The sequence below is a fragment of the Trachypithecus francoisi genome, unplaced genomic scaffold (genome assembly GCF_009764315.1).
Source record: "Trachypithecus francoisi isolate TF-2019V2 unplaced genomic scaffold, Tfra_2.0 Lachesis_group4, whole genome shotgun sequence".
In the NCBI taxonomy this organism is placed as follows: Eukaryota; Metazoa; Chordata; class Mammalia; order Primates; family Cercopithecidae; genus Trachypithecus; species Trachypithecus francoisi.
This window is the reverse complement of record NW_022681469.1, coordinates 117396575-117412468: the sequence shown is the minus strand read 5'-3', so window position 1 is coordinate 117412468 and position 15894 is coordinate 117396575. Positions and strand designations below refer to the sequence as shown.

At 50.4% G+C, this 15894-nt stretch overlaps 1 protein-coding gene across 2 annotated transcripts in view; it reads right to left on the bottom strand.

Moving 5' to 3' along the window:
- Positions 1 to 6209: 6209 nt before the first annotated feature.
- Positions 6210 to 15894, bottom strand: part of PRKRIP1 (PRKR interacting protein 1) — a 37399-nt gene continuing 27714 nt past the window's right edge. For both annotated transcript variants that reach the window (XM_033192595.1, XM_033192596.1), the window contains exon 8: positions 6210 to 7878. In XM_033192595.1, coding sequence (XP_033048486.1) covers positions 7778 to 7878 — 101 coding nt within the window. In that variant the 3' untranslated portion in view covers positions 6210 to 7777. The remainder of the gene's footprint in view (positions 7879 to 15894) is intronic.

Here is a 15894-nt window from a genome sequence, read left to right as displayed (position 1 = left end):
CAGTGGTGCGATCATGGTTCACTGCAGCCTCGAATTCCTGGCTCAAGTGATCCTCCCGCCTCAGTCACCCAAAGTGCTGAGGCTACAGGCAGGAGCCACCACACCGTGGTAATTTAAAAAATTTTGTTTTTGTTTTTTGAGAGGGAGTTTTGCCATGTCGCCCAGGCTGGAGTGCAGTGGTGCCATCTCCGCTCACTGCAACATCCGCCCCCAGGGTTGAAACGATTCTCCTGTCTCAGCTTCCTGAGCTACAGGTGCGGGCCACTAGCCTGGCTACTTTTTTGTATGTTCAGTAGAGACGGGGTTTCACCATGTTGGCTGGGCTGGTCTTGAACTCCTGACCTCAGGTGATCCGCTGGCCTCGGCCTCCCAAAGTGCTGGGATGACAGGTGTGAGTCACCATGCCCGGCCCAAAAGAAAAAATTCTTTTTTAGAGATAGGTCTCCCTGTGTTGGCCAGACTGGTCTTAAACTGGCCTCAAGTGATTCTCTCAGCCTCTCAAAGCACTGGGATTACAGGTATGTGCCACAATGTCCAGCTACTTTTTAAATTTTTTTGAAAAATAGAGACGGGATCTCGCTATGTTGCCTCTGCTGGTCTCGAACTGCTGGGCTCAAGTGATCCTCCCACCTCAGCCTCCCAAAGTTCTGGGCACAGAGGCATAAGCCACCTTGCCTGGCCCCTGCCCAGGGTGTTGGATGACACCACGAAGAGCTTGCACTGAGCTAATTGGGGATTGCCACCCAGAGCGCACTGCTACTCACAGGCCCAGCAAGACCCCTGGGGTCCCAACCCTAGTGCAGCATGCTGTCTTAGGCTGTTCGCACACAGCAGCAAAGAGTTTCTGCTGTGCCCTAGTCCCTTCCACTCTCTACTGCAGGGAGCCTCTCACCCTTAATGGTGAACTCTCTGCGGTTTTACGAGTGAGGTAGTCAAACAGGAGCGTTCTTTTCAGGAAGTGCAGCACATGAATAATTCACAGACAGACAAGATGGGTTCCTATCAGCCCGGCGGTGCCAGACGGTCCCTTGGAGTCCTTCCTCCGTGCCGGGTAGGCTGCTGCGTGCCCTACATAGGATTTTTCCATCTGTCACAACAGCATTGGACCGTGACACATTTATCCAAACGAAGGAAAAATTCCACTCATGTCAGCCAGCCCACATTTTATGACAACTGGAAGAGTAGATGTTACGGACGCCAGGTTAAATCCATCTACACTTCGAGTTGTATTTTACAGACTACTGCTGAGAGCCAGAATGGAAACCACGAGGACACTTAGTCTAATAAACCAGGTTTCCCCGTCCAGGTTACTGACCTAAAAGGCAGGTTAGGCCCTAACGTGGGCATAAGAAAAGCCCAGGGTTCCTTACTGGCCTTCTCTCCCGCCACCCCCATCAATGGCTATGGGTAAGGGATCATTTGAATTTCAGGGGGCGAAGTCCTCAAAAAGCAATCATGCTATGGCTTTCCAATGTGGAGTTCTTGGTAAAATGTATCTCGATGGCTCACGCCTGTAATCCCAGCACTTTGGAAGGCCAATCACCTGAGGCTAGGAGTTCAAGACCAGCCAGGTCAACTGGTGAAACCCCGTCTCTACTAAAAATACAAAAATTAGCCAGGTGTGGTAGTGCACGCCTGTAGTCCCAGCTACTGGGGAGGCTGAGGCAGAAGAATCACTTGAACTTGGGAGTCGGAGGTTGCAGTGAGCCAAGATCATGCCATTGTACTCCAGTCTGGGTCAGAGAGCAAGACTCTGTCTCAAAAAAAAAAAAAAAAAAAAAAAAACGGGAAGAAAACACTTTGTAAACGGCAGTAGTTTGCAACACACGTGAATGTGCTTTCAGCAAAGGAGTCCTTTGTTGAATTCTCACTCTTGCAGCAACTTCACTCATCCTTGAGAAAGCTTCCTGTGCCTGTTACTGATGCCGCCACCCCCCAGGCACATTTATCCAGCACGCCCAGACAGAAGCAAAATGCAAGTCATAATTGCCAGTGCTTTTCAGAGCTGGTATCCTAACCAAACAGAATAGCTTGCTTGCTTTTTTTTTTTTTTTTTTTGAGACGGAGTCTTGCTCTGCCACCCAGGCTGGAGTGCAGTGGCCAGATCTCAGCTCACTGCAATCTCCACCTCCCGGGTTCACGCCATTCTCCTGCCTCAGCCTCCCGAATAGCTGGGACTACAGGGGCCCGCCTCATCGTCCGGCTAGTTTTTTGTATTTTTTTTTAAGTAGAGACAGGGTTTCACCGTATTAGCCAGGATGGTCTCGATCTCCTGACCTGGTGATCCGCCCATCTCGGCCTCCCAAAGTGCTGGGATTACAGGCTTGAGCCACCGCGCCCGGTCCCCGCTTGCTTGCTTTTCTTTCCCTCCCTTCCTCCCTTCTTTTTCTCTCTTTTCTCTTTCTCCCTTCCTCCCTCCCTCCCTTCATTCCTTTCCTTCCTTCCCTCCCTTCCTCCTCCTTCCCTCTGTCCTTCACTTCCTTCCTTTTTCCCCTTCCTTCCCTCCTTCCTTCCTTCCTTCCTCCCTCCCTCCCTTCCATTTTATTCTTTTCTTTTTCTCTCTCTCTCTCTCTCTCATTTTATGAGACAGAGTCTCGCTCTGTTGCCCAGGCTGGAGTGCAGTGGTGCCATCTCGGCTCACTGTAACCTCCACCTCCTGAGTTCAAGCAATTCTCATGCCTCAGCCTCCCAAGTAACTGGGAATACAGGCACAGGCCACTAAGCCTGGCTAATTTTTGTATTTTTAGTAGAGGCAGGGTTTCACCATGTTGGTCAGACCGGTCTCAGCACTCCTAGCCTCACATGATCTGCTGGCCTCAGGCTCCCAAAATGTTGAGATTACTGGGTTGAGTTACCACGCCTGGCCTATAATCACTTTTTCTTTTTGAGATGGAGTTTTGCTGGTCATCCAGGCTGCATTGCAATGGCGTGATCTCGGCTCACTCCAACCTCCACCTCCCGAATTCAAGCAATTCTCCTGCCTCAGCCTCCCAAGTAGCTGGGATTACAGGTGCCCACCACTATGCCCAGCTAATTTTTGTATAAATTTTTTAGGAGAGACAGGGTTTCACCGTGTTGGCCAGGCTGGTCTCCAACTCCTGACCTCAGGTGATCTGCCCACATAAACCCAGCTCCTAAACCCAGACGATGTTTCAGCCATCAGCCCTGGGTCAGCTGTCTCAGAAGGGTTCCCTCACCCACTCAGCTGCTGGCAACCATGAGTCCCCTCCCCATCGGGTCGTGATCGGCCTTCCAAAGTGCTGGGATTACAGGCGTGAGCCATCGAGATACATGTCGCTGGACTCTCCCCTACTTCTCCCTGTCCTCATTTGCTTCTGCACTAACTCAGGCCACCATCATCTCTGGTCTGCATGGCAAGGCAGGAGCCTTGTCCCCTTCCACAAACTCAAAGGTCCCCCATGTCTCTCCGTTCCAGCCCCTACCCTGTGGCCTCTGAGACTCCAGTCCCCTTATTAACAGGGTCTGAGGCCATGGCAAGGCGCCTCCTCCCTCCCCAGCTCGCTTTCTGGGCACTCTTGTTCTCCTGAGCCACCTAAGAGTTCACCTCGGTGCTCGCCCTTGCAGAGGCCTGGGTCAAGTGCCCACACAGCATGCTGTGCTGCTCTCTCCGATCCTGTTCCTGCTCAGACCTGGAGGCCCCAGAAGGCAAGGACTGTGTTTTGTCCACTACCATCCCCAGTGCCTACCAATGGGCCTTGGAATCCTTTGGATTTTGCACTTAGTTGATGCTCAATAAACATTTGCTATTTTTTTTATTATTATTTTTTGAGACGAAGTTTCACTCTTGTTGCCCAGGCGGAGTGCAGTGGTGCCATTTTGGCTGACTACAACCTCTGACTCTTGGGTTCAAGCAATTCTCCTGCCTTAGCCTCCCAAGTAGCTGGGATTTACAGGCTCTCATCACCACGCCTGGCTAATTTTTGTATTTTTAGTAGAGACAAGGTTTCACCATGTTGGCCAGGCTGGTCTCGAACTTCTGACCTCAGGTGATCCACTCACCTCAGCCTCCAAGTGCTGGGATTACAGGTGTGAGCCACTGCACCCGGCCTTTTATTTCTGAGATGAGGTCTTGCTTTGTTACCCAGGCTGGAGTGCAGAGGCAGAATCATGGTTCACTGCAGCCTGGATCTCCCAGGCTCAAGTGATTCTCCCACTTTAGCCTCGGAAGTAGTGAGGTCTATGCCACCAGGCCAGGCGCACTTTTCAATCTTTATTTGGTAGAGACGGACTGGTCTTGAACTCCTGGCCTTAAGTGATCCTCTCACCTAGGCCTCCCAAAGTGCTGGGGTTACACGATGTTCTGTGGAGTAAGAAAACAGGAAACGGCCACCCGGAACTTGCTCCAGGTTAATTTCCAAGAGTGTTCTCTCTACTGAAATATATGTTAATATATGGTAATCATAGCTCACTTTAGTCAAGTACGCCAAATAGTAAACAGAAATTAACTTCCAAGAGGGGGAAGGAGAAAATACGCGTCTCCACGATGAATGCAAAGGAACTGGCCTGAGTTCTATTTTCAACAGTTAGTAGAACACTCCTCTAACTCAATTTTAATGTCTTAGTTTTTGTTTTTTACCAAAATATAAATGTAGGAAACAGGGAAGTAAATTTAAAATAGTAACAGGGCAGGGCTTGGTGGTACACACCTGTAATCCCAGCACTTTTGGGAGGCTGAGGTGGGAGGGTCGTTTGAGCCCAGGAGGTGGAGATCTGCCTGGGCAAGATGTGAAACCCCGTCTCTACAAAAAATACAAAAATTAGCCAGGCACGGTGGTGCACACCTGTAGTCCCAGCTACTTGGGAGGATGAGGCAGGAGAATGGCTTGAGCCCGAGAGGTGGAGGTTGCAGTGAGCTGAGATCACGCCACTGCACCCCAGCCTGGGCAAAAGGGCCAGACTTTGTTTCAAAAACAAACAAAAATTAGGCTGGCATGGTGGTACATGCCTGCAGTCCTAGCTGTTTGGGAGGCTGAGGCGGGAGGAATGCTTGAGACCAGGAGTTGGAGGCTGCAGTGAGCAACGATGGCACCACTGCACTCCAGCCAGGATAACAGAGCAAGACCTTGTCTCAAAGTTAACTAATTAAGGGGGCGGGTTCTATAGTAGAATCTCCTGGAGCAGGTACCTGTTTAAATGTACATTTGGGCGTGAATCGTAATGATGCAAAATCACAGGGGCATCACCAGGGAACCTAGATGTTTGTTTTTGAAACAGGGTCTCACTGTATTACCCAAGCTGCAGTGCAGTGGAGTGATCACGGCTCACTGTAGCCTTGAACTCCTGGGCTCAAAGGATCCTCCTACCTCAGCTTCCCAAGTAGCTGGGACTATAAGTGCACACCATCATGCCCGGCTAATTTTAAAATTTTTTGTAGAGATGAGGTCTCACTCTGTTGCCCAGACTAGTCTCAAACTCCTGGGTTCAAGCGATCCTCCCGCCTCGGCCTTCCAAAGTGCTGGGATTACAGGCATGAACTCACTGTGCCTGGCCATAAGAATTCTTGTGTGTGAGGTTTTCTGAGATGATTCTGTTACCCGCACCTCTGTGTTCAGTTCCAGACTCCTTCTCACCCAACAGCGATGAGGGACATTACTTCATGATTCTCCCCTAATCTTGGTTTTTTTCACAGGGGACGGGGGGGTGGGGTGTGTGGGCAGGGGCTCTCAGTATTACCCACTCCTTTCTCAATGATGACATCTGTTTGTTCCTCTTTTCCCAAATAAATGACGCCCTGAAGAAAAAATCTCTCAACTTAAGGTCCTAATGACCTAATAATAATGGCCAGAAATGGCTACAGGACATGTCCTGCCTAAACATCTCTGCACCCCGTGGGGGTGAAGCCCACCGCAACCCGGCATCCTGCTGTGTCGCCATATGCCCGCCCACCCAACACACGCCTGTGGCGACTGTCTCTCTTGGCCCAGTGAGCTGGCAGAGGCAGGAAGGGACTTGCCCACAGTCCCCTGGCTTACCAGAGGCAGGGAAAGGATTAAAAGCCAGGTCATCAGGCTTCAAGCCCCAGCACCCTCCGCAGCACTGAGGAGGCCCACAAACTCCAGGCTGCAGATTCAGGGCAGGGGGTGTGACACACATGGGGGTGGGGAGAGGGACGGAAACCAACAGTCCAAAGATAGGAGAACTAAAACCAAAACGCAAACCTGCCAGTCCCAGACAAAGACAAAAACAGGTTTCAAAATGGACAGCCAGGGCATGTGCTCATTTATTTAGGGCTGACTCTCCGTGTCTGATTCCTGGGAAAGAAATCCCTGTGACATGAACTGATGAGGGGACAGAAGCTATCACAGATGTTACAGGGCTCAGAGAGGGGCCGGGGAAATCTACACTACAGAAGTAAAAGCAACAGAAAATGTTTCTGGGTTTCCTTTCCCTTCACTCAAAACCACTATTTCCTTAATTCTATCAAAGTATGTAAGGGGCACAAAATAGACTCAGGAACTCGGGGCTAAATCATCCAAAAATGGAGCCAAGGCTCTAACTAGAAACCGTCTCTGTCATCCCTGTTGGCCTCAAAACACCGAGGTCAAAGGCTGGTCTCGGCTCCTCCCAGGCACCCTGGCTCCCAGCACAGTGCCTCGCCCTCTGTGTTCATCATCATCGTTTTTTAAGAGACAGGGTCTCGCTCTATTGCCCAGGTTGGCCTTGAATCCCTGGACTCCAGCGGTCCTCCCGCCTTGGCCTTCCGAGTAGCTGAGATTCCAGGCGCACGCCTCTGTGCCGGGCTGCCCTGCTCTCTGCAGGTGCCGTCTCTGCACGGGCCCAGTGCCTCCTGGATGCCAGTCTGGGGCTGCGCCACATGAGGACACAGCAGTTCTGCCTCTCTTCTCCCTGCTGGTCCCAACTGCTATGACCTGGAGGAAAGCCCTGACGGTTGCAGTCACGCAAGGAGGAGCTCCACCCACTTGACCGAGTCCCTCCTCTCTCAGCCCGTTCTGTTTAGACCCCCTTCCACTTTGGGATGAAAATGTAGCTGTCGGCAAGAGAACCCCCGTCCGGCTGGGAATCCCCTGCCCTCTGCTCTGGCTCAGTCCAGCTTGCATTCTCCATCTGCTCACTTTCTGGTCACCAGCTCTTCCCCTACAGCCCTTTCCACACACCCCGTACCCTTGTGACCCAGCCCCTGGTGAAATCCCTGGCCCGGGCCTCCCTGTGCACACCCAGGGCTTCCCAGAACACACAGGGCACCGGGAGCTGCAGTGGGAGCAGACCCTCTGCGGCGTGGTCCCCACTTCCCTCTGGAGTGGGTGGGCAACATGGACCAGCCCGACAGCCGAGGCCATCTCTTCACTGAGCCTGGAACCAGGTCCACGTAACGGGGTTCAGTCCCCATGGGAATGGTGGCATCTCACAGCCTTCTCCAGAGTGTTTGTGACTCACGGTCCACACGTCCCAGCAAAATACAAGGGTGTTCTGCTCTTTACTAAATAAACGCTCCCTTCCCAGAAACCAGCCCCAAACTCATCACTGTTCAAATATGTGACAAGGTGAGGCTCTCTGTCCCCGTTTACCAGGAACATGGATGGCATCTGCAAGGCAGTGCCTTTGACTGTCAGGGAGATGGCCCCTCAGGCTCCCAACCCTGCTGAAAGCAGGACTGCGAGCGGCTCGGGAGGGGTCTCCTTTGCTCTCCATCCAGTGGGTCAGCGGGTCCTTGCAGGGAAGAAAGAGCCAAACAGCCACCTTTCCTTTCTGGTCACAGCACGAGCCGAGTTCCAGGCAGCGGCTATGGCAAACACTGTCATCGCCCCATGATGAAACTGGGCACCTCCTCCTCCTCCTCCTCCGTTCCAGACGCCTCTGCAGAGCTGCTGGACCCCTGCTCCTGGGGCTGACCGGGTCCTGTAACCACACAACATTCAAATCACACACATGCAAAATGGTTCAGGCTCAAGTGTGCTTTCAAAGAGGAGAGCTGATGGGAAGCCAGAGGTTCCTGTTCCTGGACTGCACAGCGAGAAACCAGGGCCACGTCTCACGCCCGCCAGTCCTCTGAGCCATTCCCCGGAAGTAAGGGTGGGTCACAGACCTGATCTACCACTGCTCTCACGGGTGTACCCCATCTTTACCTAAAGGCCCAGCGGCACACGCAAGACCCGACACCCCATAAACCAGGCCCTACTACTTTTACATGGCTCCCGCCCCCTGCCATGGCTACCTCCTGGGTGGGCAAATTCCTGACCCACCTCTTCAACACCTAATGCCAGGCTGACAACACTCTCGCTGAAGTCTCAAGTTCTCACTGCCGTCGCGAAAGGATTTCCGAAACCTGTGTGGCAGAGGACTCTGCCCCTACACATATGCCAGCTTCCCAGCTCCTCCCAAGCATGGCCCAGGAAGCCCCTCCTGACACCTGTGAGCAGCGCACGTTCCCTGTCCCCCGTCATGACTGCTGGCCAGAAGCAGAGCACGAGGACAACGTGTTCCCAACTCCTTCCCTCCCCCGCTTCATGTGGGAGCAGGAGGGACAAGTGAGAGTTGGAAAGGTAGAGGCAGAGACCACAAGGCAGCAGATGGCCCGGCTCAGCCATGCCAGGACGCTGCCCGCAGGCACAGTGGCCTCAGCCAACTCACAACTGGGTGTGCTCACCCGGGCCAGCCAATGCTCCTCCCGGCACATGTGCAGGGCTTGCCCTGGCCACCCACACGCCCACTACACACCCTGAGCGCCACCACTGCTGTGTCACCACAGGTCAGATAAAGGGCCTTTATGCAGGAGGCCCTGCACAGCCAAAGGCACAGCCTAGCCTAAAGTTCACTGTCATATCCAGGATGGGACCCCAGAAAGAACACGCATGGCTCTGGTGAAAGCATCTGGAAGATTTAATTTCATTAATTTGGGGCATCCCTTTTTCCCCTCAGCCTCATACCACACAGCATGATTAGCTTTGAAAGTTCAGGCCGGGCGCGGTGGCTCAAGCCTGTAATTCCAAAACTTTGGGAGGCCGAGGCGGGTGGATCACGAGGTCAGGAGATCAAGACCATCCTGGCTAACATGGTGAAACCCCGTCTCTACTAAAAATACAAAAAACTAGCCGGGCGTGGTGACGGGCGCCTGTAGTCCCAGCTACTCGGAGGCTGAGGCGGGAGAATGGCGTGAACCCGGGAGGCGGAGCTTGCAGTGACCCGAGATCGTGCCACTGCACGCCAGCCTGGGCGACACAACAAGACTCCATCTCAAAAAAAAAAAAAAAAAAAAAAAAAAAAGAAAGTTCAAATGGGGAAGCTGGGCGCAATGGCGCACACCTGTAATCCCAGCACTGTGGGAGGCTGAGGAGGATGGATCACTTGAGCCCAGGAGTTTGAGACAAGCCTGGGCAACACAGCAAGTCCCATCTCTACAAAAAATGGCGTGGTGACACATGCCTATAGTCCTCACTACTCATGAGGCTGAGGCAAGAGGACCTTTTGGGCCCAGGAGTTCAAGGCTGCAGTGAGCCATGCCACTGCACTGCAGCCTGGGCAGAATTTTTTTTTTTTTTTTAAATTTAAATGGTGAGGATATTTTAATAGCTAATATTTGTCCAACACTATTACATGCCAAGCACTGTGCTAAGTCTGTACATAGAGTACCCTGTTTAATTCTTACAATAGCCTATGAGGTAAGTACCACTCTTATATATCCATTTTACAGATGAAGAAGATAGCCCAGAGAGGTGGAGGAACTTGCTGCTCGAGATCTCCTATTCGCTAAGACAGGGACCCAGGCTTAAACACGCTCTCTGACTCTCTCAGCCTCTGCCTATGTTGTCTGCAGAAATTGCGTAAGGGGCCGGGCACGGTGGCTCACATCTGTAATCCCAACACCCTGGAAGGCCAAGATGGACGGATCACGAGGTCAGGAGTTTGAGACCAGCCTGACCAACATGGGGGAAACCCCATCTCTACTAAAAATACAAAAATTAGTCGGGCATGGTGGCTGGCGCCTGTAATCCCAGCTACTCGGGAGGCTGAGGCAGGAGAATTGCTTGAACCCAGGAGGCAGAGGTTGCAGTGAGCCAAGATCATGCCACTGCACTCCAGCCTGGGTGACAGAGGGAGACTCTGTTTTAAAATAAAAAACCAAAAAAACCAGGAAAACAAGCATAGGGTCTGATCTTTAATTCTGCTCCTGATGAATCGTAGAATATTGGTTGGGCTGGATGTTTGTGGAAAGGAGCAACAGAGAAGGACTGGAAGCATTCCCCGTGGCTGAAAAGCCTTTGAAAATGCAGTATGGGCTGAAGATCCCTTATCCAAAATGCTCGGGACTAGAAGTGTTTCAGATTTTGGATGTTTTCAGATGTTGGAATATCCGCATCTACACAATGAGATACCTTGGGGATGGGACCCAAGTCTAAACATGAAGTTCATTATGTTTCATGTTTAGACCCCATACACATAGCATGAAGGTAAATATAACATTTCAAAATAATTTTGTGGCTGAGTATGGTGGCTCACACCTGTAATCCCAACACTTCGGGAGCCTGAGGCAGTTGGATAACTTGAAGTCAGGAGTTTGAGATCAGCCTGGCCAACATGGTGAAACCTCGTCTCTATAAAAATACAAAAATTAGGCCAGACACAGTGGCTCACACCTGTAATCCTAGCACTTTCAAAGGCTGAGGTGGGTGAATCATCTGAGGTCAGGAGTTTGAAACCAGCCTGGCCAACATGGCGAAACCCCATCTCTACTAAAAATATAAAAATCAGCCAGATGTGGTGGTGCACCTGTAATCCCAGCTACTTGGTAGGCTGAGGCAGGAGAATCGCTTGAACCAGGGGTGGGGGGTGGGTGGAGGTTGCAGCAAGCTGAGATCATGCCACTTCACTCTAGCCTGGGCAAGAGTGAAACTCTGTCTCAGAAATAAAAAAAGAAAATTAGCCAGGCATGGTGGTGCACACCTGTCATTGAGCTAATTGGGAGGCTGAAACAGGAAAATCGCTCGAACCCGGGAGGCAGGGGTTGCCGTGAGCCAAGATCACACCACTGCACTCCAGCCTGCACAATAGAGCAAGACTCCGTCTCTAACAATAATAATTTTGTGTATGAAACACAGCTGTGTACAATGAATAATCAGAAAGCAAAGGCGTCTATTTCTCACCCATGTGGCTGATTCGTGGCTTGGTGTCACCATCATTTCTGACTCTGAATTTATTTGCGACTGATAAGCAATCCTTTTCATACACTTATTCACACATAAGTGCTTAACAGTAATAAATGTCGTGGGCCATTCATACAGTGGAAAATAGTACGTTCAGGGTAATTAAGCAGCACAGCTGCGTCACAAGAACACCTGGATCAGCTGCTAAATGGTAACAACGGGCTTTCAATCCCCACCTACTACGCTGTGTTTGAATTAAAGGGTTACTGGACACTTTTTTTTTTTTTTTTTAAGATGGAGTCTTGCTCCGTCACCAGGCTAGAGTGCAGTGGTATGATCACAGCTCACTACAGCCTCCTGAGTAGCTGAGACTATGGGTGTGTGCCACCACACCTGGCTAATTTTTGTATTTGTTGTAGAGACGAGGTCTCAACCATGTTGCCCAGAGTGGTCTTGAACTCCTTACTTGAACAGTAAGAGTTCGAGACCAGCCTGGCCAACATGGTGAAACCCCGTCTTCACTAAAAATACAAAAATTAGCCAGGCGCGGTGGCGGGTGCCTGTAATCTCAGCTACTCTGAAGGCTGAGGTTCAAGTGATCCTCCCTCATTGGCCTCCCAAAGTGCTGGGATTACAGACATGAGCCGCCGTGCCCGGCCTCATTTTTCAATTTTTCAAGAACTTCTGTTCATGTCTTTTGGTGTTTCAACTCTTTATCCCTCTGCTTCCTCAGGTCATGTGTGGCAGTCATTCTTGGCTTTCTGGGCTACAGATAAACATAAATGCTTCCTCTTTTTCTTACCACTGTTACCCATAGGGGGATCTGCAGGCCTTTTTGACATTTTCAACAGTATCTTTCACAATAAAGCAGACAACAAGCAAAAAAACTGTGAGTAAGCATGGAGGTCTGGGCCCCATGTGGGGCATCGTGGGGAACCTGCCGCTGGTGCATATGGTCTGTCTTAGAGGTGCCATTTTCTTACCCTCTGTGGGTGTGCTTGTGTGGGGGAAAATCTGGGTGTATGTGGACAGGTTGTATTGCAGTTGAAGGAGGCTGGGAGGGTCTTCTGTCCCTGGGAGACACTGAATCATCTGTGTTGTGTATCTGCGTTTTGACTACGACCTCTCGCATGAGGTCAGGGGTGTAATTCCTACTTGGAGCGTCATGTCGGTGCTCAAAAGCTCTGAATTTTGCAGCATTTCTGAGTTTGGATTTTCGGGTTTGGGATGCTCAACCTGTATCTCACTAATGGCCAACAACACAAGGGATTCTGTGTGTGTGGAAGACCTATTGTCATGGTCTAAGAGTATCACCCTCAGGGAGGAGAAACCCAGAAACCCGGGAAACAGTCAGGTCACTTGGCAATTCGACAAAACTACCCCAGTTCATTCCTTCAACATGACAAATATGTAACAGTAAGAAATCATCAAGTGGTTACTGCATGTCAGTTACTATGCTTAATGTTGGTGATACAAGAATTAAAAAGATACTGTCACAAATCAAAAGTGCTGGGATTACAGGCGTGAGCCACCATGCCTGGCTGAATTAATTTTAAAAGTCATTTAGGACATCGGGGTCCCAAGATGGAATGTAGAAGGTGACACATGAATCCAAACGTATCATCAAGGTACAAAATGACCTCCCTGAAGGGAATGTGGGGAAAAGTGCTGATCAGCCAGGTGTGGCGGCTCACGCCTGTAATCTCAGCGCTTTAGAAGGCTGAGTCCGGAGGATCTCTTGAGCCCAGGAGTTCAAGACCAGCCTGGGCGATATAGTGTAACATCGTTTCAAATGTTTTTTTAAACATTAAAAACAAAAAAAGTGGCTGGGCGCGGTGGCTCACGCCTGTAATCCCAGCACTTTGGGAGGCCGAGACGGGCGGATCACAAGCTCAGGAGATCGAGACCATCCTGGCTAACACGGTAAAATCCCGTCTCTACTAAAAATACAAAAAAATTAGCCGGGTGTAGTGGTGGGCACCTGTAGTCCCCAGCTACTCGGGAGGCTGAGGCAGGAGAATGGCATGAACCCGGGAGGCAGAGCTTGCAGTGAGCTGAGATCACGCTACTGCACTCCAGTCTGGGCGACTGAGTAAGACTCCGTCTCAAAAAAAAAAAAAAAAAAAAGTGCTGATCTAAGTAATTCTTGAAATGAGTGGCCTCTGTAAGGCTGAAGGGACTGCACATAGCAATGTCCCTAGTTGGTAATGGTGCTTCCCCCAGGGTAACAGTCAACAATTCTGAAGCCATTATCCATGTATGCTGGAATTGAGCAATGAAGCAAATGGCTAGTGGATGGTGGTAACAAAGACACTATTGGGTTGAGAGGTGATAGAGAAATAAGGAGAGAAGGCTAGAATGAGCTATGTTGTACTGGGCTGGACTTGGAGACATCAGCATGAACTCAGGTTAGTGTAATATGGATGAGGTTGGTTATGGGTACTAGTAGTAACAGATATGTATATATATACTGGTAGAGTACACAGGTAAATTTCCTGGCTTTGTCAGCAGAGAGAGCCTAAAAGCAACCATCCAGTAGCACAGAACATGCCTAGTCACCAGACCTTGGGTTTTAATATCATTTCTCTAGTAAAAGCAGCCAGGGGCCGGGCACGGTGGCTCACGCCTATAATCCCAGCACTTTGGGAGGCAGAGGCAGGTGGACTGTTTGCAGGCAGGAGTTTGAGACCAGCCTGGCCAACATGGTGAAACCCTGTCTCTGCTAAAAATACAAAAATTAGCTGGGCATGGTGGCATGTGCCTGTAATACCAGCTACTCAGGAGGCCGAGGCAGGAGAATTGCTTGAACCCGGGAGGCAGTGGTTGCAGTGAGCTGAGATCACACCATTGCACTCCAGCCTGGGCAACAAAGAGCGAAACTCGGTCTAAAAAAAAAAAAAAAGCAGCAGCCAGGACTTCTTGGACAAATGGCTGATCCCAGGCCCAAGGCAGGAAATATAAGACATGAGTCTGGAATAGCCTATGGTACCAGGAAGTAAGGAAGCCAAGTGTGGCAGTTCATGCCTGTAATTAAAGCACTTTGGGAAGCTGAGGCAGGAGGACTGCTTGAGTCCAGGAGTTTGAGACCAGCCTGGGCCATATAGCAAGACCCTCGTGTCTACAAAAAAATTTTTAAAATTAGCCAGACATGGTGGTGCATGCCTGTGGGCCCAGCTACTTGGGAAACTGAGGTGAGAGGATTGCTTGAGCCTGGAGTTTCAGACCGCAAGGAGCTGCGATGGCGCCACTGCACTCCAACCTAGGTAACACAGAGAGACCCTGGCTCAAAAAAAAAAAAAAAAAAAAAAAATTACCAACAATGATGGGACTTTGTCAAGGGAACACAGGAGCCAACTGAAAGAGCTCCCAATGGCCGAAGCTGGAATAATATGAGCAGCAGTAAAACAAATACAGTAATACTGGGCTATAACCTAAAGTATAAAATGAATATCCACAAGTTCATACTGATAGAAGGAAACGATTAAATAATGGTAAATACACAGAAATAACCCTTGAGTGCAGAATGACTTCCATGACGCATGCAGATTCTTCACTGTGAGGAAGGAGGAACACAGCCCCACACTCCCTACGTGTGGGCTGCCCACAGTGACTTTCTTCCACAGAGTATCGTACAGGAAGGGGAAAAGATAGAAAATGTATGAGGGAGAAACCTGACCACACTATCTCAGCCATGTGATCAAGGTCAACATCAACAGTGATGGCACCAGCCTGGGCAACATAGTGAGACCCCATCTCCAGAAAAAATACCAAAATTAGCAGGGTGTGGAGGTACACATCTGTAGTTGCAGCTACTCAGGAGGCTAAGGAAGGAGGATCACTTGAGCCCAGGAGTTTGAGGCTGCAGTGAGGCGAGATGGTGCCACTGCACTCCAACTTGGACAACAGAGAGACCTTGTCTCGAAAAAAAAAAAAAAAAACAACACCCACAAAACCTGATAGCCACGCTGGCAGTTGTGACACAGCCCTGACGTGTGGTGAGAAGGGTGCTTTCCCTCTGTGGTCCTCATCCCCAAAACAAACGACTCCAGTCAAATCATGAGAAAATCAGACCAATCCCAACTGAGGGCCATTTTATAGAGTACTGGACCCGCATAAGGTCTGGGAAACTGTCACAGCCAACAGGAGCCGAAGAACGCGTGATAACAAAATGTGACGCGGTGCCCTGGATCGGATTCTGGAGCAAGAAAAGGGCATCAGGTAAAAACTAAGGCAGCTGGAATAAGGTATGGACTTTAGCTAATAAATGTATCAAAGTGGGTTCAAAAATTGCGACCAATGTACCAGGTTAACTTTGGAAGTTAAACAATGGGGAGACTGGGTATATGAGAACGCTTTGTACTATCTTTGCAATTCTTCCGTAAATCTAAAGCCATTCTAAACTGAAGCTTATTTTGAAAAAGATGGAACTGACATTATAGCTGAATGGAGAAGCACCTTATGTGATCTGGCAGGGTCCGCAGCCAAGGGCACACACAACCCCATGGGGCAGGCTGGCAGGAAAGGCCATTTCTAGGGCCGGGGGCTGGAGGGAGGTGAGGAGAGGCTTTACACAGACAGAAAGCATTGTAAGAGGACGCTGAAGGCGAAGAGAGCTTCTCCAGGCAGATGAGGAGTCAGGTGGCGTGAAGAGAGTACAGGCGGCCTAAGCACATGCAGCGAGGCTGAAGAACAGAGAGCTGGGGGTATGTGGAAGGGAGTGGACAGACCAGCATAGTAGAGAGACCGGAAGGGGCCAGTCGGCGAAGGCCAGGAA